We start from the raw sequence: 22,161 nt of genomic DNA, 5'->3' as shown, positions 1-22,161 counted from the left end.
TTTTTGCTAAACTGCATTGAACTACAGAAAATCATAATGAATTGGAAAATCATTAGTTTTCTGTAATCACAATGCAGCAAGTAAAATTACATGAAACTACCTCAAGTATGATTTTATACATGTTTAATTTATTTACAGTAATCAATTTGTAAAACATGTTTGATCCAAAATTATTTTCAACTAGATGAAGAGCTGTATTATCTTACTGATTTGGCATATCAGTAGCAGGTTCTTCTGCATATGTACGTACATATTCACTGATCTAGTATATCAGTATCAAGTTTCTTATATGTACATGGTTCTGCATATGTACATGTTCTACCTATTGACGCAGACGGATTGATAACTAGGTTTACCAGCAATAAACCTAAGCAAAAGGATTCTGGAGTCCACCAGAGATAAAAGAGAATAATCTCATTTTAATTGATAAAAGAGAAGAATCTCATTTTAATTGATAAAAGATGACAAGATGCGTTCTACAGCCGCTTGCGGCTGCATAAATAAGAGAAAAGTACCCTAGGGCGACTAACAAAGAAACCCTAAGGCCCATGGATAAAAACGAAAACAACCCAAAAATAACTAGGAAAACCAAAAACGGGTAAAATAGAAAAATGCAGTTTTGACGCCCTAAGCGACCCCGAAAGCCTGAAAAATGCTACAGCTCATGGCAAAGCAATGAGTCTTGTTTCTGGAGCAATTCCCTTTCCGGAAAGGTAAGGTGTGTCCCAATCAGACACCGAACTGCTGTTTCCTGTCTACTAGTCACTTTTCGTTTTCCTCCTTTAGCACGATCTAACTGTTCCTCAAATTGGGCTGCCATCCGCTCTGCATCACCTATACAGCAACTAAATATTGAAAACTAATTTTATTCAAATGACAAAAGCCAGATGATAAATTCACAAATGACTGATTAACTGAAATAGACACATTACCAAAAATTACTAAACACACAATATGTTCATACAAATGTATCACATATTGACATAATCTATTCACATCAACATGCAATGATGAATTGGAATAAACAAAAGGATGAGATATTTAAACAACGTTATACAAACAATCTATCACATCGGATCCATGCTCTCATGCCTATAGTTGCTAAGTTCAGAAATCTTGTCTCAAAAGACTTAAACTTGACTGCTTAATTCTGAATAAAGTATTGATGCATAACTTGATAGTTTAAGAACAATTTATGATGCATCACAATTTGTTTGTTCTGAATAACCATATCTTCTTGGTATGATATAGTAAAGGGAAACAATAAGCTTGCTATGAGTTTAGAATACTACAGAATGCACAATTTAATTCATGATCGAGACATATGACATCATTGAAGAAAATAGAACTATAAGAGAGAGTTATAGCTATATTATGGAAGCAGAGCATCATAAAAGTCATAAATTGTTATGCCTAAATCAATCTGTAGGGTCACTGAATATAACATATAATCACAGTATATATAAACAAAAATAAACAACAATATATAGATAAGGTACAAAAGGAGAGTAGTATTGTTTCAATCCTAATATACGAGTGCAACATTATTTGAATCCTAATATACCAGCAAAATCAGAATCACTGATAAACAATGAAAATAACCAAAAACCTGAGATTTCAACTTCAGGCCAAAAGTATCACTGTTGCATGCTATCAACTACCTACGCAGTTTAGCAACCAGTCATTTCTTTAATGGTGACTAAACTATCCACCAGAAATGTATGTCCCAAATGTTAGTTCAGTTTTGAACAACATTATAATAAATGCACATACTCCGATCAACTAACTATGATATTTTCAAGAAATTGGTATCATTTGTGATACACTTATCTCTGATATCATCTGAATGTTTATTGATGTATACATGCAAACCCAAATAGCCAAATGTTTGATCACTGACGTCTTTGGAAATCAGAGTCAAATTAAATTTTAAGCTAATTTGAGTTATAGTTTTCTGTTAACAAATGAATCAATTCATGCATTTACACAACAACCACTTTGATGGCAGGAAGTATAAGATGCATGAAATAATCAAGAAAACACCTTTAGTTTGTATATAACTTTACATACACGGCTACTTTGGCAGCATAATGTAATACAATGTAAATGCAGCAGTTTCTAGTCTTACACTTAAGATTGACCAATTGTTAGATAGTTCAAGTCACAAACACGTATACTTTGGTAGCATAATATAATACAGTAATATACACTCTATAGATATATGTTATGAATTAACATAATGATCCAAATGCTATTGAGATATAATCAAAACTCAAAACTTTGATCATCCATAATGTATCATGCATTCGTAAATCACACAAATATAATTTGCAGCAAAAAGTGTAAATTGAATGCACCAATATAAGACTCAAAAGTTACTAAGAGAATAAGTAATTCACCAAGAACTTACTCCCACTGTTCCTCACTTTACCTTTTTTGATACAATATGAGAAGCAGATTTTAAGAGAACTCGATAAATATACAATTTGGGACAATCAAAATCAAGTACAAGAAGAAAATAACTATGATAATAAAAACACATATACATGCATGTATATTTCCCCTGGTTTTATTATTTATTGAACAAGAATTTAAAATGATGACCCATAGATGAGAGTAGTCTAAACTATATCTCACATGACAAAACAAATATAAACAATATCAATACTAAGACATTGAAGTCTACTGTATTGCTCTCCTATATGTGCATTACCAATTGTCAGAAATTACACTGTTCTACTGCTATAAATCTATCTTAGCATGAACACATGTAAACAAAGATTTCTATGTAAAAATATGTAGGAGTGCAGCAGTGATTGTAATTAGCATTTAGGATTGAAATATCATATATCCTATGTATGCATATTGTATAAACTTTATGATATATAAAGCAATATAAATGAAATCACGTGCATCATCAGATTATGTATTCAGGCTTGGGATTGAAGTCGCTATATCAATCCTGTATCTGCAGAATACATAAATAACATAATACAAACATAACAGACTTATATACATGAACTATATTTAGGATTGCAGTAGTAAACGCATAGTATATTAGGATTGCAAAAACATATCTATCCTAATATTTGAATGAACTATTTAGGACTGATATACTAGTCGTATCCTAATATAGGACCAAAACATCATATCTATCCTGATATCGGCAATGTATATAAACTGTACATATGTAAAGGAGTCTTACATGATGCATTTGAATCATTCATCTTAGTCTTGTACTCTCAAGTTCAACTCAATGTCACTTTACCATTTTCCGAAATTTGAGTCATTCTGTAGTGCAACTTGATTGATGCTCAAAGGAAAATGCACAGGTGTATATGAAGTTGATCGATAAAATCATTCTAGTTTACTGCAATACTAGAATTATCTGTATATCCCAAATAAAATGAAAATATTCATGATTTGAACATTCATTTCACACCAAATGCATATGTTCAGAAAATAGAACTCAACCATTTTCAAGATTTTGACATCCTTTGGGGTGTACTCATCTTTAATGATATCTGAATGTTCAATTTTCATCATATACAGAATCAAGAACCAAATGTTTGATACCAGACTTCTTTGAAAATAAGGAACAAAGTAAATTTTAAGTTGCTTGATTTTATTGTTGAAAACCAAACAAGACAATTAATCTCCTTTACACTAAGCCATTTTGACAGCATTTAGCATTTAAGAAGATTTAATTGACTTTATATCAACAATGTGATCATGATGTTACGTCCCGAACCTAGAATTAACGATTTACTCATTATTTGGACGATAATTGTTGGATACTTTCAATTTTTAATCTTTATTGATATTTTAGTGGCCCTAAAAGTTGACTTTTTTTTTGGGTCAAAATTTGAGAAAATGTTCTTCATGAAAGTTGTAGGGGACGTTAAACCGAGCGCGTGCATATGTGGTACGTAAAAATTGGGCTTAGTATGTGAGAGTTATGGCTAAAAATGTAGAATTTACTGTTCATGGTAAGTTATATATATATGGAAATTACTGTTGGTAGATTTCTATTTTTGGAAATCTACCTAGCCGGGTAACTCTCTCTTCTCTCTCTCCCCGACCCTTCCTCCCTTTCGGCTCGATTCTTTCCCCTTTGATTTCTTCCTCCTCCGGCCGTCCCAGGATGTAATCCGGCCACCCCTAAGCTCGGTTTCTTTCCCTTGTCACGTCTGTGGAGGTATATTACTGTGATTTGGCCGGAGAAGCTCGATTTGGAGCGGAGGAAGCTACGGTGGCAGTTAGCCATTTTTGCAGATTTCCGGCGATTCCGGCCACCTCCGGTCATCATTTTGCCGTCGAAGGCTTGGTTTTCCACGGAGATCATTTCGCCCCTAGCCTCGAATCAAGATTTGAAGTGTAGAGGCAGAATTGAAAATCTAGGGTTCTTGATTTTCTGGGTTAATTTCGCCGGTTGAATTCGACCATTTACAGGTATAATTTGGGAATGTTGTAGTTGAGAAGTTTAATCAGTGTGTTGAGTAGTTGCTGTATATGAAATTTGGTAGCCGGTGGTGGAGGTTGGTACCGGCGCGTGGGTGCCACGCGCTGCCACTGTAGGTGGCGCGTGAGACTGTGTTTTGGCCGGAATTTGACTTCTGTTGTTGATATAATTAGTCAATTATACTTTTAGTTCCATGATTGCAGTTTTGGGATAAAATTGGAGAAGAGTGATTATGGATTTTGATGTTGATCAATGATGAAATTGTTAATTGAATTATGAGAAATCCATCTATCGGATTTCCTTGATTCGGCCCTAAAGCCCATACCTTAAGGGAATAATATTAGTGAAGAAGATTGGGAGATTTTGGGCAAATAAAGATGATGTTAGGGTTTGGTTTTAATTATCGTAATTTAGTTTTCCATCCAGTAATTAAGGTTTACTGACGTTATATTGTACAGGACGTGAGGAGGATTCCCTCGAGGAGGGTTCGGATCGACGGCAGGCTTAGCCGTACACTGTGAGTGGACTTTCGTTTTCAAATAAGTGATGCATGCATTTATTTATTAAGCATGATTTATTTATTTAACATATTATTTTCCGAGCATATAAGTTTGATTGCAAATTATCCCGTGGTTTTGCTTTTGATAATGATTGTCATGAAATAAATATTGATTTATACCACTTATAAGTTTCGGTTACCAAGTTGCTATGCTCGGATTCGTATTCATAATTGATGTTGATTGTCGACGAATTGTTTTTGAGGTGATTTTCGGATTTATACTATTTATATTATATTTATATTCGTCGATTTGAGACTTTATTGGCAAACTGAGTTTTGTTGGAGTAAACCTCCATGTTTACTTATCGACCTACGATTTTGGCATTGGGAATGCCTTATTGATAATCTATTTATCCTTTTAGCGTGTGGGACACGCTGTTGGTTTATATGACTTTTTACGAGAATTTCCGGGTACAGTTGGGAATCGCTCCCGCATTTTCTTTATTCGTGGGACATGGGGAAGCCTTAAGGATTTATTGGATTTTAATAGTTTTTACCCACCATACCTGGGTCGTCATATTTATTGCTAGCTAGCCTATTAGTACTCCTCCCTACTTACTATGTGTTTGTGGGTGAGTAAGAGCAGAGCATGGGATGCTCCAGAGTGTGGGACACTCCGACTCGAGCCTGGGAGGCTCCCTTCTTTCGTATGGTGAAATCTCTTCCCCATATTTTATCATTACTTGACTAGCGGGGCTAGTCCGTTTTCTTTTAACCAGCGAGGCTGGTATGTTTTTCACGAGTTTTGAATTTAAAGAAATACGTTTTATAACGTTGCATGCATCGAGTTTTTTTTATATAATGTAAATTTGTGGGAGAGTATGAACTTTTCTTCCTTTATACTTATTTATTTTGTCCACTCACGCTAACGTTTTTATGTACTTTCCCTCTGGGCCCTTTGGTTTCAATTGCCCAGAACGCAGCGTTGCTGACCGGCTTAGGAGTGGAGGCTAGCACCACCTTTGCCATCTATCCTCAGTAGGTTATTTGTTAACCTACTCTATGTATTATATTTCGAGTGTGTTCTTTAGATTGCTCTGATGACTTAAAAATGGTGGTTTTATACATTTGTATAATTATGAGTGTATGGGAGTTGTTTAATATTGGAGAAAGTAAAAAGAATTGATTTGCTGGGTTGTAATTTATATAAATGGTTATGTTTGTGTAGTACGATGTTTATACTTGGAAATTTGCGGATTGTTGCTTGGAAGCAGGGTGGCTTCAAGCATAGAAATTGCTATACTTAGAAGTGTTTTCAGCAGGTTTAGGGTTGTCCACTTTTAGGGGAAGTTCTGTCGAATTTTTCCGAAAAGTGGGCCCCGCAGGTCCATCTTGGAGTTAGGAGGGTAATTCCGGGGTGGGTCCTGACACATGACCTATCTGAAAGCCATTCACTGAAATATGTATGTATATATGCAGAAAATGAACTCTTTTATTTTCGAGATTTGTGGAGTACTATTCTCTAATAGTTCTGAATGTTCATTCACCTGATATATACAAGATTATGAAACCAAATGTTTGATGCAAAATTTTTTTGAAAATTAGGATCAAATTTAATTTTAAGTTTCATAATCTCTTTTCTGATGAAATTGAAGACAGTTTCATTGCTATCTATGTAAAACTATCTTGATAGCATTTTTCATATGCAAAATGCAACTGACTTCATTCTACACATTTCATCAGTGTATCTGATCCTTTAGAATCTTCATATATGAGACCACTTTGGCAGCACACCACGTACATATGAAGTTTTCAAAATTAATATCAAAAACTTTAAACATGCATATCCATCATTTAGCATTTCAAAGTAATATGAAATACATAAATATGCACTCAGATGAATGTAATGTAATCTTCATATGAAATAGAGATCCTGTATTGAATCAATTAAGGGTGCTATAAGAGTTACGTACCTTTGACTAAACTTAATAAGCTGATATCAGAAAATTTCTGTGACTGACTCCTGAACTTGGAAATTCATAACGAATCCTAGAAAATTCCGTTTTGGGTGATTCGAGCTCCCAATGGCTCTCTAAGATGTCTACTAAAATTCTTTAGAAGAAAGCAACCTCAAATTCTCAGTGGATCTGTACAGTTTTGCAAGAGTAAGTGACTGGGTTGAAATTCCAGAAAATCTGAAAGTGGCTAAAATCTCTTTCTTTGGCCGAAAACCTTTTCATCACTCAATTTTCTAACCAAGAAAAGTATTGTGATTTCTAAGCAATGTTCTAAGACTATTGTTCAGATTGAAAGTACATCAATTAACCATAAAACAATGATCAATATGTAATGTAGGAATGTCAAAGCCATAATTGATCTTGTTGCTGACCATTAAGTCAACAATTATCTCTAACCATATAAACACATCTCTAACCATATAAACACTTGGACATATATAGCAACTAAGACAATTAAAATAGCAATAGCATTTGTCAAGATCTATCATGCAAATCATGCAAGTATAATTGACTATGAATTTTGGTTAATTCTGAGTATGACATTATACAGATCAGCACCTGCTAGATAATTAAGGCTATGTTTGGGGGGGCTTTTTTGCTCCCCTGCTTATAAGCACAAGAGCATCTGGCGTTTGGTAAGCCAGCTTATTTTCAGGCTTTAAAAAAGCTGCCCCAGCTTATGGCGAAAAGCAGAAGCTGGCTCCCCCCAGCTTTTAAAAGCCAGAAGCTCGGAGTGTTACTGTAGCGGTAACACTGTTCATTAATGAATTTTCCAAAATCCCGTTTTGTATCCTCCGTTGGCTGAAACAATTACAGCCGATGCCACCCACCCTCCATCAGTCTCTCGATCCGATCTCTCACTCGATCCCATCTCTCATCTCCCTCTGCTCTCTCCCATCTCCCCTCTCCCCTCTGCTCGATCTCCCTTCTCCCTCTGCTCGAACGCATCCCATCCGATCTCCCTTCTCCCTCCATCCGATCTCTCTCAAATAACCCATCACAGAACGCATCCAATCCCTGCTCGATCTCCCATCGGTCTCCGGTCGATCTCCCTTTGCTCGGTCTCCGGTCGATCTCCCATCTCCATCGGTCGATCTCCCATCTCCATCCGATCGATCTCCTCTGCTCGGTCTCTGCTCGGTCTCCGGTCGATCTCTGCTCGATCTCCGCTCTCCTCTGGTCGATCTCCCTCTGCTCGGTCTCCGGTCGATCTCCCTCCGGTCGGTCTCCGGTCGGTCTCCCTGCTCGGTCTATCTCCTCTGCTCGGTCTCCCTCTGTTCGATCTCCCTCTCACAGAACCCATCCAATCACAGAACGCATCTCGGCCTCACTTGCATCTGAAATTGAAGCCTCAATCAAGCAATTTTCGAATCAAGCAAGTCAGTCTCTCTCCCTCTGCTTCGTTCTAATTGTTGTTATAATTATTGTTATTTTGTAGTTCTTGTTAAATTCGTAGTTCTGCTTCGTTCTAATTGTTGTTCTAATTGTTGTGAACTTTGCTGTTATTTTCGTAGTTGTTAAATTCGCAGGACTGCATGCCCCAATCTCTGTGTATGTAGGCTCTCTTATTTAGGCTCACCAAAATGTGTTTAGTATATGTGGCAGCAGCTTACAGCTTACTTGTTAGAAATAAATGAGGTTTTTGAGTAAAAGAAATTGCCACATCAACTGCTAAACAGAATTTAAGGACCAAAATTGATTAGTGTAGCAATATACTTGCCGGAAAATTGCAGGAACTAGAAGAAATGAAAACCTTGACAGCACTTACTAGGCAGAAAGTTGGGCATTACAGCACTGTTATACTTGATTAGCCTTTTAAGTTGCAATATTGCATGACAGAGGCCCTTGCCTATATGTAATACTGAATTCAACAGAAGTTATGCTTGTTCTAGCTTTGACTTAACTTGCGTCCTATCTTTTCAATGACTTCAGGAAAGACTCCTCACAGCTGAAAATCAGAGGCTAAATGAGAAGGTAAACCCTTTTTTTCTATTATCATCATCATTCATCTAGTTCTTATTGTAACATTGTACGTTTATGGTATTTGTGGTTACTGGCTTACCACATGTGAACAAGGGGTATGTGCCTTTCCTCAATTTAATTACCATTAAAATGTAGTCATTTCTAAGTTAAGCATTTCTACAAATAATAGACATTTCAAAACATGATTAATTTCTTTTGTATAGTGTGAGGCTATGCAACCAAGGCAACCAGTAAGTGAGTAGAGAGAAAACTTAGCCTGCACTGAAAGTAGTCCAAGTTCAGGTGTTGACATTGAATTGTTCGTTGGATTGCCAGAAAGAAGATCGAAGCACTAGCTTCCCCCTTGTCAGAGATCTTCTCGTGTTAATAATCTATAGTTGATAACTATAGTTGCCGATTGTTTTGCGTATGTAATTCTGTATTACATTCTTGCTCCACTGATTTATGGAGCTTTGCAAGGAATTAATAAGATTATGGAATATAGTCTTCTTAAATTAACTGTGATTAAATATGATTTGTAATTTTGTATGACCAGAAAAACCATTGCATGCACTACTATTTCAACATGTATATCTATTTTTAGATCAAATTTTATGATGCTTTGAATGAAGTTTTGTTAAAATTTGACATTTCTTTATTTTACAGGAAAATATTATGTTGTAGATTCCGGATACCCTCAAATGAATGGATTTTTGGGATTTATGGGTCAAGTGATGAGATAGAAATGGATGATGATGTACAAGAAGAATATCATGGTCACGGTGCACAAGAAATGGAAGCAATAAGAAATAGCATTACTCAAAGTTTGATAAATGCGCGTAATAACGTGAACATTTGATGTGAACTAGAAACTATGATTTATAATAATATAGTCACCATGATTTATAATCATATTGTCCAATATTAATCAATAATAGTCACCATGCTTTATAAAAATTCAAAGTTAACAAAAATTAATACGGACATAATAAAGATTAAAAATAATAACAAGATCATTTGAACAATATTGTTTTATATACAATTAATTAAGCAAAATAATCTCTCATGTCCAATTCGGTCATTCCACAAATAAAAAGCACAAGCCAGTTTGATTTACCAAACACTTTGCCACTGCTTCTGCCACTGACAGCCCTTATAAAAAGCCAGTTTACCAAACACTCAGCAGCTTTGCTTTTCAGCCACTTATTCTCAGAAATAAGCAGAAGCTAGCTTTTTCTCAAGGAACAGCCATACCAAACATAGCCTAAGATGACTATGCCAAATATAAAATTGTAAATCAACAGCAACATGATTCAAAGCCAAAATATAATCTGCAGCAAATTAAATATTAAAGCCAAAACTGATAAGTTCGAGTATGTGATACCAATACCAACATGATGCAGTTTCAAAATCCATTGATGCTTCTCCAAGATCCACTCATCAGTTATAATCCAAGTAATACATAAACACATACCAACTAAACTAGCCACACAGCAACAATGTAAGTAGCATACATTAATATCAAACAACCAAATAAAATTATAGTTTCACTGTAATGCCTCAAGGGAACTCACCAAATCGAAGACTGGTAATTTGGATACATATCTTATCTGCTCATAAAGCAAGGTCTGGATCGACATGCACCAACTTGGTAGAAGGCACTATTTAGTGATCAACAGAAGTGATAGAAGTCGGTGATTGCCTTAATTGCTCTCTCATTTTCTCCTCCTCTCAAAGAATGAGGGTAATGGATAATAAATTTCGGAGAACCCAATTTCACTTGCATCAATCCAGAGCAAATTGGATTTGCAAATGTGAGAGCGTGCATATGTGGATAAATGCATTAGATATGCAATATATATATATATATAGATAACTGCATGCGGATTATATGAACATGAAATCCCCAGAAATCGTTGTAAAGTAAGTTTAATTGAATATCAGTAACATGTAACTCATCTGAAGATAGTGAGCTCTGATACCAATTGTTAGAAGTTACACAAAATGAGTACTATAAACTATCTCAGAATAAGCACATGTAAACACATATACTGAAGATTGCAGATTAGGATTGCTGTTGTAGTCGCACCCTAATTTAGGATTGCAACCCTCTGTCTATCCTAATGTCTGCAAATTAACATGAACAAAAGATTAACTATGACAAATATAAGATTGATATGTTGCTCTGATCCTAAGTTAGGATGCGTGAGATATTGCAATCCTATGAAACAGTAAGTACACATATATATATATATATATATATATATATATCACAGCAAGCAATATAAATTGAAATCAAAGATAAAGGGATTATAGAAATACTAACTAGATCCATATATATTGCAGTGAAACAATGTGAATTTAAATCCAGCAGATTGAAAGGGGTATATGAAATTGACAAAGTCGATTGCCTCCATCCATTGTTCTTCTCCTAGATTCACCCTTGATCTCAGATTGTTAATGGGACAATTGATTGAGGTGTGGTGCTCTAGCAGGGATCAATGAAAGCGTTCTAATCCACTTTATATCAGAAAAGCAGTTAAGGCAGTTCCTTCCATCAAGGAACTGTCTTATAACTTCCTTGTCTTTATCTGATGGATTATTCTAAATAACCATACTATTTGAATTCAAATTCAAAACAGATTGCATTAATAAAACCATTTTCGATTACAAGTTTTATTTAATACTTTGATGTTACAAACTGAACTCTAATACTCCTCACAATGTCAGCTCAAGTGAAAATGCTGATGTCTAGTTCCATAAGGTCTTACACAAAACGCTTTCTCTCCATGCAAATTAACCAGGAAGGGATTTGTCCTACACCTCCCATCGACCTGCTTGTAACTCTAAGCAAACAATCCACATTTGTCATCCTTTTCACGGGAGCATGTATGCCATGCCATCGCCGATGCTGGCTTAATCTGTCTTTTTGATTTCACGTGTGAGGATGACGCTTCCCCAGCTTATGTCTTTAATTCCAACACCCGAGAGTTTATTGCTCTTCCAGACATTGTGCGGGATAAATCAGCCCGTCCAATGTCTCCAAACTACGAGACAGTCAGTTATGCTTATTGTATCGGGTTCACTCCTCTTGCTAACGAGTATAAGGTTCTCCAAGTGAAACATCGTTCGTTTTTCAATCTGGATCGGCAAAACAGTATCATGTTCAAGATTTTCACTCTAGGTACAAGTACTGCATCATGGAGGGATGTAGAAGTAGAGATAGTCGTCCTTGATTACTTAGCTCTATGTTTTCTAGATTTTGTGTTTGGGAAAACAGTGTGCATCTATGGGGCCTTACACTGGATAATAATGAAAAAAAGCACCAATTTGTTATATTGGCTTTCGACGTTGGAGGAGAGAGATTTAGAGTAATCTCACCCCTCGAGATTTTGAATGTCGTTCTCCTCGGTATACAGTTGATGCGATAGTTGAAGTGAATGGATGGGTGGCTGTATATATTGCTCCGGAGTTGTTGAATGTAAGGGTCATGGACTTGTGGATTTTGAAGGATTACCAAAATCAGGTGTGGGTTAAGGAGAGCATCATCTTTTCCGAACCATGGGAGGAATTGGGAATGCCTCTTCCTGTTTGCTCAATCCACACAGGTGAACTCCTGCTTCAGCAGAGCGACAACTCAGCTCCTTCTCACTCCTTGCATCTTTACGATATGAGACTTAAAAGTTATAAGAAAGTTGGAAGTCCGCTACCAGGATATATAACTGCTCACTACCATGAAAATGTTGTCTCCCCCCCCCCCCCTCTCTGAGATGAGTAGAATGAGAAGCAAGTAGAGTTGTTATCAATATCGATATTGGCTAGCAAGTAGATTTGTTCATTTTAGGTATTTTAGTCGCCTACTTAAAGCTTTGAAATTAGGTTGTAACGATGCCGGAGCCTTTGGGTCTGATAGAGGAATTTGAGTTGCAATCTTCCTCAGGTTTAGACCTTTCCTTATTTCCAAGAAAAAAGCTCTCTGAAATTTTTAGCTGGTTCTGAAATTGGCATTCAACAATTTATGTTCTTAAATTGTTCTTTTGTTGCTGATATTGCTTCTGTGTTTTGGGGTTTACTCTTGAGTTTGTGATGAGTAAAGATTGATTCTTTTCTCATGTAAATTGAGGGGATTGATGGGAATTTGAAGAAATGGGGTTTTATGTTGTTAGTTAAAACGGGCTGTGCGTCCTGCTGAACAAAGTTTGAGTCTTTTCTCATGTAAATTGAGATGCTTGAAGGGAATTTGAAGAGATAGAATAGGTATACGTTCTATTGTGGTTTCTGAATTTGGTTTGATTTCTGTTGTGATGTTCTTTTAAATGATTATCTCTAAAAATTAACTGTTCTCATCTCATACAGTAGATGACAAAGTTTCAAACTCTTATTTGGTTGAAGGGCAATATCGACAGAAAGAATCCTCTGCAGATTCAACTACTCCACAGGATTATGGTATGAATCTTCTGATATTGACATTGATAATTGTGGGAGATGTATGGGTTCTTTACTAGATGAATGTTATGAAATTAATGTGTTGCCATTTTTTTTTTCCTACAGAAAAATCCTTAATGAACAAAATCAGGAGCATGTTATTTGCATATACATGATTATCTCCTATGTTTAACATATAATGTTTCTTCAATTAACAGGGCACTAATTATGGATTTACAGTGATCATGATTTGACTGTGTTTGTAAAAACTCAAGAGGAAGTTGATGAAGACACGATCAGTAAAATGCCAGATGATGTTCTCTGCTTTCAGGTCAAGATAGGTTGCTGTTCTATACATATTCCTAAACACCTTGTCACGTATTCCAAAAGATGAAGAACTCAGAGTAGAAAAGAATACTTTGATTTTAGGGTTTTCAATAATAATACTATTCATCCCACAAAGGGGTATATATACAAGGACAAGAGGAGTAGTCTAACCCTAATAGGAAACAATCATTCCTATAATTACATGATAACCTAAATAAATAAGAATCATAATTACATAAGATTTACAGCTATTCTACACTCCCCCTCAAGTTGGTGCATAGATATCTATCATGCCCAACTTGTCAACTGAGCTGTCAAATATCTTCCTGGACACTCCTTTAGTAAGAACATCAGCTAACTGCTCTTCTGAGTTTACAAATGGAAAACGAATAACCTTTCTGTCAAGATTTTCTTTAATAAAATGACGGTCAACCTCCACATGCTTTGTCCTATCATGCTGAACTGGATTATGTGCAATCTCAATTGCAGCTTTATTATCACAATGCAAATCCATAGGTTGTCTAAGCTTGTAACCTAGATCTTTCAGGACATTACGAATCCATAACATTTCACAGACTCCATGTGCCATACCTCGAAATTCAGCTTCTGCACTTGATCTGGCCACAACTTTCTGTTTCTTGCTACGCCAAGTGACAAGGTTCCCTCCTACAAAAGTGAAGTACCCAGATGTAGAACGCCTGTCAGTTTTATCACCAGCCCAATCTGCATCTGTGTATCCCCCAACTTCCAATTCATCCTTTTTCTCAAACAGTAATCCTTTACCTGGCGCCATCTTCAAATACCTCAAAATCTGAAAAACTGCATCCATATGTTCTTCACTAGGACAATGCATAAACTGACTGACAACACTCACAGCATAAGCAATATCAGGTCTAGTATGTGAAAGATAAATCAACCTTCCTACAAGACGTTGATACCTTCCTTTATCAGTTGGAATTTGATCAGGAGAAATGGCAAGTCTGTGATTCATCTCAATGGGTGTCTCAATTGGACTGCAGTCCAGCATCCCCGTTTTAGTAAGTAAGTCAAGAACATACTTCCTCTGTGACAGTGAAATTCCCTTCTTAGACCTCGCAACTTCAATACCCAGAAAATACTTCAGTTGCCCCAGATCCTTCATTTCAAACTCCTTTGACAGATACTTTTGTAACTCATTCATCTCTTTCGGATCATCCCCTGTAACAATCATGTCATCAACATACACAATAAGAGCTGTAATCTTACCATTCTTGCGCTTGATAAACAAGGTATGGTCAGAATTGCTCTGTCTGTACCCAAAGGCTCTCATGGACTTTGAAAATCTCCCAAACCAGGCTCTTGGAGATTGCTTCAGGCCATACAAAGACTTCTTCAATTTACACACCTTGCTAACTTCACTTGGGTAATTCTTAACACCTGGGGGCACATCCATGTACACTTCTTCTTCCAAATTCCCATTAAGAAACGCATTCTTCACATCAAACTGGTGTAAGGGCCAATCTTTGTTTGCTGCAAGTGAGATTAGAATCCGAACAGTATTGATCTTTGCCACAGGTGCAAAAGTCTCCTCATAATCAATCCCATAACGTTGTGTGTATCCTTTGGCAACCAACCTCGCCTTGTATCTATTAATAGTTCCATCTGCATTAAGTTTCACAGTAAATACCCAACGACACCCTACAGTCTTCTTTCCAACCGGCATAGGTACTAGTTCCCATGTTGCATTCTTTTGAAGAGCTTCCAATTCTTCATTCATCGCCTTTGTCCATTTTGGATCCGTTAATGCATCCTGCACGTTACTAGGAATAGATACAGTAGATAATTGATCAATAACAAGTGCATGTGACCCAGAAATCCTATGGTTAGACATAAAATTAGCTATAGGGTATTTAGCTTTGGCTTTGATATCTGGTTCATATTGTTTCTTAGGAATTCCCTTGGTAACCCTTTGTGATTTCCTAGGTTCGACACTTTCTAACCCAGAAGATTCATTAAAGTTTAGGGGTACCTGAGGCGGATCATTCTGACCGGGATCTTCAGTTGGTGATATAGAAGGGGGAATATCTTGTGTGTGAGCTTCAGATACGTCTTGATTTTGATTCAAACTATCCAGAAAAGTCGTCTCTTCTGTCTCGGAATTCACAACACTCTGTTCGGCAGTTACATTTTCTGTTTCGGAATTCACAACACTCTGTTCGGCAGTCGCATTTTCTGTTTCAGAATTCGCAACACTTCGTTCGGCAGTCGCATTGTCTATTTTGGAATTCACAATGCTCTGTTCGGCAACTGCATTTTCTGTTTCCAAATTTTTCCTACCCTCAAATGTATCCTCCAAATTTTCCAAGTCTTCAAAGACATCAAAATCAATAATAGAACGAGGATTCCCTTCACAACCTCTCTCCCCCTGAAGGGAAGACTGAGAAACTCCCCCTGAGTAATAAGGCTCGGATTCACGAAAAGCAACATCAAGAGAGACATGTAAAGTGCCAGTAAGGGGATCATAACATCGATAACCCTTCTGGAAGTCAGCATAACCAACAAAGATACACTTACGGGCACGGGGATCAAGCTTGTTGCGTTGAGGCTTGGGAATATGAACATAGGCTGTGCACCCAAACACCCGGGGCTCCAAATTAGGCATAGAAGGGATGGTCAAAAATGTATGAAGCTTCTGATGAGGATTCTGAAACTCAATCACCCGTGAAGGAGTACGGTTGATAAGATATGCTGCAGATTTTACTGCTTCTCCCCAATAGGACCGAGGTACATTCATGCCAAATAAGGAAGCACGAACAACTTCCATCAACTGCCTGTTCTTCCGTTCTGCTAACCCATTCTGTTGAGGAGTATAAGAATTGGAGGTTTGATGACGAATTCCATGTGACCGGCAAAACTCAATCATAGGGCCATTCACAAACTCTCCACCATTGTCAGACTGAAACACTCGGATGGATTGTTGATACTGAGTTGCCACCATTTTGTGAAATTCGATAAACATTCCAAATACATCACTCTTATTCTTCAGAAATGACACCCATGTCATGCGAGTGCAATCATCAATAAACGTTACAAAATACCGAGCTCCAGAAAAAGAAGGAATCTTTGCAGGACCCCAGACATCAGAGTGAATTTTCATAAAAGGAACAGGACTTTTATGAAGACTTGGTGAATATGAAATACGGTGGCTCTTGGCCAGTTCACAAATGTCACAATGGAAATCCAAATCACTGACAACCGAAAACAAATGAGGTTGCAGCTTCTTAAGATAACTAAAAGAAAGATGACCTAAACGGCGATGCCATAACCATACTGCTTCCTTTGCATTCTCTACCCCATTAATCTGATTAGCTTGCCCCAAAAAATGCTTCTGGTTTTCTCCAGTCTCTGTCAGATCCAGGTAGTATAATTTTCCCCTTCTAACACCATAACCAAGAATCCGCCGAGTCAGAATGTCTTGAAACACACAGAAAGATGGATAGAAGGTCACAATACATGCAAGTGCTAAAATAATCTGACCAACAGATAGGAGATTATAAGCTAGTGAGGGAACAACTAGGACAGATTCAAGGGTTAAGGTATCAGATACAACAATAGAACCTTCTCCGGTGACCGGAGTTGGAGTACCATCAGCAGTAGAGACAATATTTTGAGAGGAACGTCTAAGGTTTTTCACAAGACTAGGGTCATTGGTCATATGATCAGATGCACCTGTATCAATTATCCATGTATTATTCAAAGTAGCCTTACCCTTCATACCTGACTGCGCTACATTAGCGGAGGCATTGTCGAGATGCTCTTCCTCTGTAGTAGCAATAGCCGCATTGCCAGGATTCTTTCGCAGTTTCCTGGTGAAGTCCCACCAATCAGGGTAGCCAATCACTTCATAGCACCGCTCCTTGGTATGACCTACTTCCCCACAGACAACACATTTTTTGTTTGCGTATGGGTTTGGTTTGTCATGAGGACGGCGTGGAGAAGGACCTGAGAAGCCTGGAGGAGGACCTGGTCGGCGTTGAACGGCCATTGAGGAATTTGGGGTTTGTTTGTTTTTTTTTTTCTTTCAGGTTTGGTTTTTCTAGGGTTTCAAAAAATTCAGGGATGGCTTGATTTTAATGGTGGTGGTACGCAGCGGTTTGTGGTGTGCTTTGGGATTCAGGATTCAGGATTCAGGATTTAGGATTCAAAGGATGCAGGCAAGTTCAAAGGATTGAACCTGCTCTGATACCAAGTAGAAAAGAATACTTTGATTTTAGGGTTTTCAATAATAATACTATTCATCCCACAAAGGGGTATATATACAAGGACAAGAGGAGTAGTCTAACCCTAATAGGAAACAATCATTCCTATAATTACATGATAACCTAAATAAATAAGAATCATAATTACATAAGATTTACAGCTATTCTACACTCAGCTGTGATCGCGTAAGCAGTCTTGCAAACCATATATTCAGCCATATGGTGAGAAATGGTTTAGAATCTAAACTCTGAAACTATTTTTTGACACACTCAGAAGGAGAGGTTTGGTGTTGAAGTTCATTCAGCTTTTTTGTTGTTTAGTTAAAAAAAGAAAAATATTCGTCTGAGTTTGATGAGTTTTTTTCCTTCTTATTACTCGCTTACTCTGCTTTGCACTAGCTGATCGTTCATGTATATGGGGCTTATTAGTTCTTAATTCAACATGTCTTATTAAGTTTTAAGGGACAATCTGTTTCCTCAAACTAGCATGACAGATTAAAAAGTAAAATCTATATCCTAAATTTGAAACTTCTGACTATCAGTATCTGCATCTTCTTCCTTCAGTTGACACCTATAGTTATTTGATCTATAACTTCATATGTCGTACTGAGGTTTGGTATATTAGTGAGAGATTCTGTCTTTGTGAAGGATAGTTTTATTGACCTACATGTAGTTATTGTTTTACAGTACTAAGCAATTACATAGTTTTTTTTGTCTAGGAATCAGTGTGTTTTATTCTTCCCTTCTATGTTGGTATAGAGTATAAGTTTGCTCCTGCTCCTATACGTTTGTGTCTGAAGAAATGTTTATGAATTGCATCGAGGTATAGAAATGAAAGGATGCGATAACTCATGAAAGTTGTGTATGATTCCAAAGTAACTTTTCAACTGTATAAAAATCTCAAGTTGGTTTTAAATTTGGGAAAACTACAAACTTCCTTCTGTCATGAAATTACAGTAGAGATTGGAAGTTATTGTGAAATGGGGTTTGTTTGTTTATTTGTTTTTTTTTTCTACTATGTTTATTTTGCACTTGAAAGGATTCGCTGACATTTTATATTATGTTGGCCAAGCATTACCCCTGGAACTGTGTTGATCGTTATGGCTGGAAGATTCTAGGGCGATAAGGTTGTCTTTTTCAAGCATCATTCTTCTTCCTTGCTTTTGGTCACTGTTAAGTTTGGTTTTTCTTAACTGAGTGAGAAATTGTTTTTACTTTTGGTTACCAAGTAGTGCCTTTTGATCAAGTTTGTTATGTTTGAGCGTCATTGTGGATGTATAATGTATGTAATGTTTGCAAATGTAGTATTACCAAGCTGAACATCCCAGCATCGCGCGGGCCACAATACCTAGTATATTAAGTAAGAAGTAAAGTTCATCGTAGGATAATAAGCAGTTCAACCATAAAAACATTGCTTTTTAAGATATCTCAGAAATCCACAACTAAAGACAAACAAAAACGAATTACATGGCCCCGATTTTCTGCATTTTGGCTATTGATCACCTGCACTTCAAATTTTTTGTCCTATCGGTGTAGACAATACAACTGTGTGTGAATTTCTTCGACATTGATATCGCCTCCTTGAAGACAATCAAATCTGCAATGTCTGCAACACCTTCAGGGAGAGCTATCTTCACAAAATTATGAAGATTCAAGCCGTCACTGAACATGGGTTCAGTGGGTCTCTTCAATATTTCCCTGCAAACATTGCTAAAAAGAGAATGCCAAAGCTGTAAACATCCCCATATGTCGACACTCCACTTTTCATACCATACTCACCAGTTTAAATAATGTGATAAGACATTTGTCACTACAACTGTACTTAAAAAATAAAATAGCATTGTGCAACAATAAATGGGAAAGATAGATGTGAAGAATATGAGGAAAGTTACCTGAAGCAGCGTAACCAACTGATCCGCTGATTTCAATGGAGCTTGATTGATTTATAGAAACATTATTGGTTGGTTCTGAGAGAAATCTTGAAAGCCCAAAGTTAGAAACATGACCAGTCAGGTCACTGTCCAAAAGAACATTACTTGGCTTAAGATCACAATGAACTATCGGTGTTTCATGGTGGTTGTGAAGATAATCCAATGCACAAGCAACCTCAATGGCAATGTTGAGCCTCTGAACAAGGCTTAAACTTTTGGCTTCTTTGTATGTTTTCCATCCAATTATTAAGGACAAATCTGTCTCTTCAACAATGATAAAAGAAGGAAAAAAAAAAAAGCAAAACAAAACGGGCATGACCACACCAGCAATTGTTATGGGCACCCAATCAGTTTTACCTATCCCCACCCAATCTTGTTGTTTAGGTGGTGCATAGGCTATTATGATTTATGACTTCATTCAAAATTGGGTTCTAGGATCTGATTGGCGAAATGGATCCTCCGGTGGCCAGAAAGAGGGGTCGGCCGAGGAAATTTCGAGCTAATGATCGGAAAGTGGCGACGAAGAACAAAATTCATGAAGTTTTCACGGTGATACCAGCCTCCAACTGAGTCTTTGACTTCGGCGGTGACGAGGAAGAAAATTCAAGCATCAAAGCCAATTAGCTAATTTGACCACCACACCAATATTGCTCTTCCCAGAATTCTCAACAATCCTCAAACTCATACCCTTTTCGCATCTCGCTCCAGCTTCGAAATCAGACCCTTCCATCCCCCGTATACGCTCTTAACCCATGCCTCCTCTGCTCAAAGATAACACCTTTCAAATCGGTCTCGACTCTGAGCATTTCTAGCTCCTAGAGTTTGGTTTGCTCCTGACGGCGAGGATCAAGCAGCAAAGGAGGGGGATGGGCTCGAACTCATCTGAGGTGGCAAGGGGCTAAGTGCCGCTGTCGTTGGAGCCGACGTGGGTGCAGCGGCAGGGTCCTTGGAGAGAAGCAAGGCATTTTGCTAAAGGAGAGAGGGCAGGGGAGAAGGAGAGGGGGAGAGAGTACTAAATTACCCTTTGAAAAAAAAATTCATTTAATGGCGTTATTGACGGCATATATTAAAAGTGTGTCGGGTTTATAAATCTATGTACTATTGTGATGTTTTATAAAATAAATTAAATAATTAATCTTAATTCTCAGTGGCCAATCCTTCATGTACTTTTCTTATAATTTTCCCTTAAATCAATACTGATTGTGTTGGCTACATTAGATTGTATCGAGGATTAAAATATCAGTTTTTACAAATCTATTAAAACTTTGAAAAAATGAGATATCGGAAATATTAGGGATATCCGAAAAAATATATATTCTTTGAAAGAGTCAATTTATTAGAATTACATATAAATACATATGAATATCAACTTTATCTCAACTAAAAAGAGACTCTAGGTGGTTAAAAAGTCGCTCGCTGGTTTACAAAAGTAGAATAATTAGACCAAGACATATGACCCATATAGTACGAATTGTAGTGATGAACGTGATAGTTATAGATCTTTTTAGAGCTGCTGACTGCTTCTCTTATTAGGGATAATAAGGATGAATCCAACTAGATGATTGATCATGTACTTCTCCATATTGATTATATCCATAAGCATCATAGCCAAATTGATTGTTGCCTTCGTGAGATTCATCTATGCCTAAATTGATAGAGTCAAAACTTAAGACAATTGAAGAAACATCATAAAGAGTACTTTGATCATCAGTTCCACCTCTAGTCCTCTTCTCATAAACAATCTTCTCTTGAGCACCATGACTAGCTGTTTTAGCTAAAGAAGAAAGAGGGGGAGGGGGAGAGAGTACTAAATTACCCTTTGAAAAATAAATAATGGCATAAGGGTTAACGGTATTATTGATGGCATATACCAAAAGTGTGTCAGGTATGTAAATCCATGTACTATTGTGATGTTTTAGAAAGTAAATTAATCTTAATTCTCAGTGGGCAATCCTTCATGTACTTTTCTTAAAATTGTCCCGTAAATCAATACTGATCGTGTTGGCTACATTAGATTGTATTGAGGATTAAAATATTTTTTTAACATATCTATCAGAACTTTGAAAAAATGAGATATCGGAAATATTGGGGATATCCTAGAAAATATATATTTTTTGAAAGGGTCAATTTATTGGAATTACATATAAATACATATGAATGTCAACTTTATCTTATCCAAAAAGAGACTCTAGGTGGTTGAAAAGTCACTCGCTGGTCTACAAAAGTACAACAATCAGACCAAGACATATGACCCATATAGTACGAATTGTAGTGATGAATATGATAGTTATAGATCTCT

General features: G+C 36.8%; 1 protein-coding gene across 1 annotated transcript; it reads left to right on the top strand.

The window, feature by feature from the left end:
- The first annotated feature begins 675 nt into the window (after window positions 1–675).
- LOC112187245 lies at window positions 676–9,299 on the top strand. The gene is made up of 4 exons (XM_040519273.1): window positions 676–713; window positions 7,983–8,358; window positions 8,912–8,953; window positions 9,166–9,299. The coding sequence occupies exons 1-4, from the start codon at window positions 676–678 to the stop codon at window positions 9,202–9,204; spliced, it is 495 nt and encodes a 164-aa protein (XP_040375207.1). The 3' UTR covers window positions 9,205–9,299.
- Window positions 9,300–22,161: the final 12,862 nt, after the last annotated feature.

The sequence above is a fragment of the Rosa chinensis genome, chromosome 1, assembly GCF_002994745.2.
Source record: "Rosa chinensis cultivar Old Blush chromosome 1, RchiOBHm-V2, whole genome shotgun sequence".
Lineage (NCBI taxonomy): Eukaryota > Viridiplantae > Streptophyta > Magnoliopsida > Rosales > Rosaceae > Rosa > Rosa chinensis.
The sequence above is the reverse complement of the archived record's forward strand: the minus strand, read 5'-3'. Positions and strand labels throughout refer to the sequence as shown.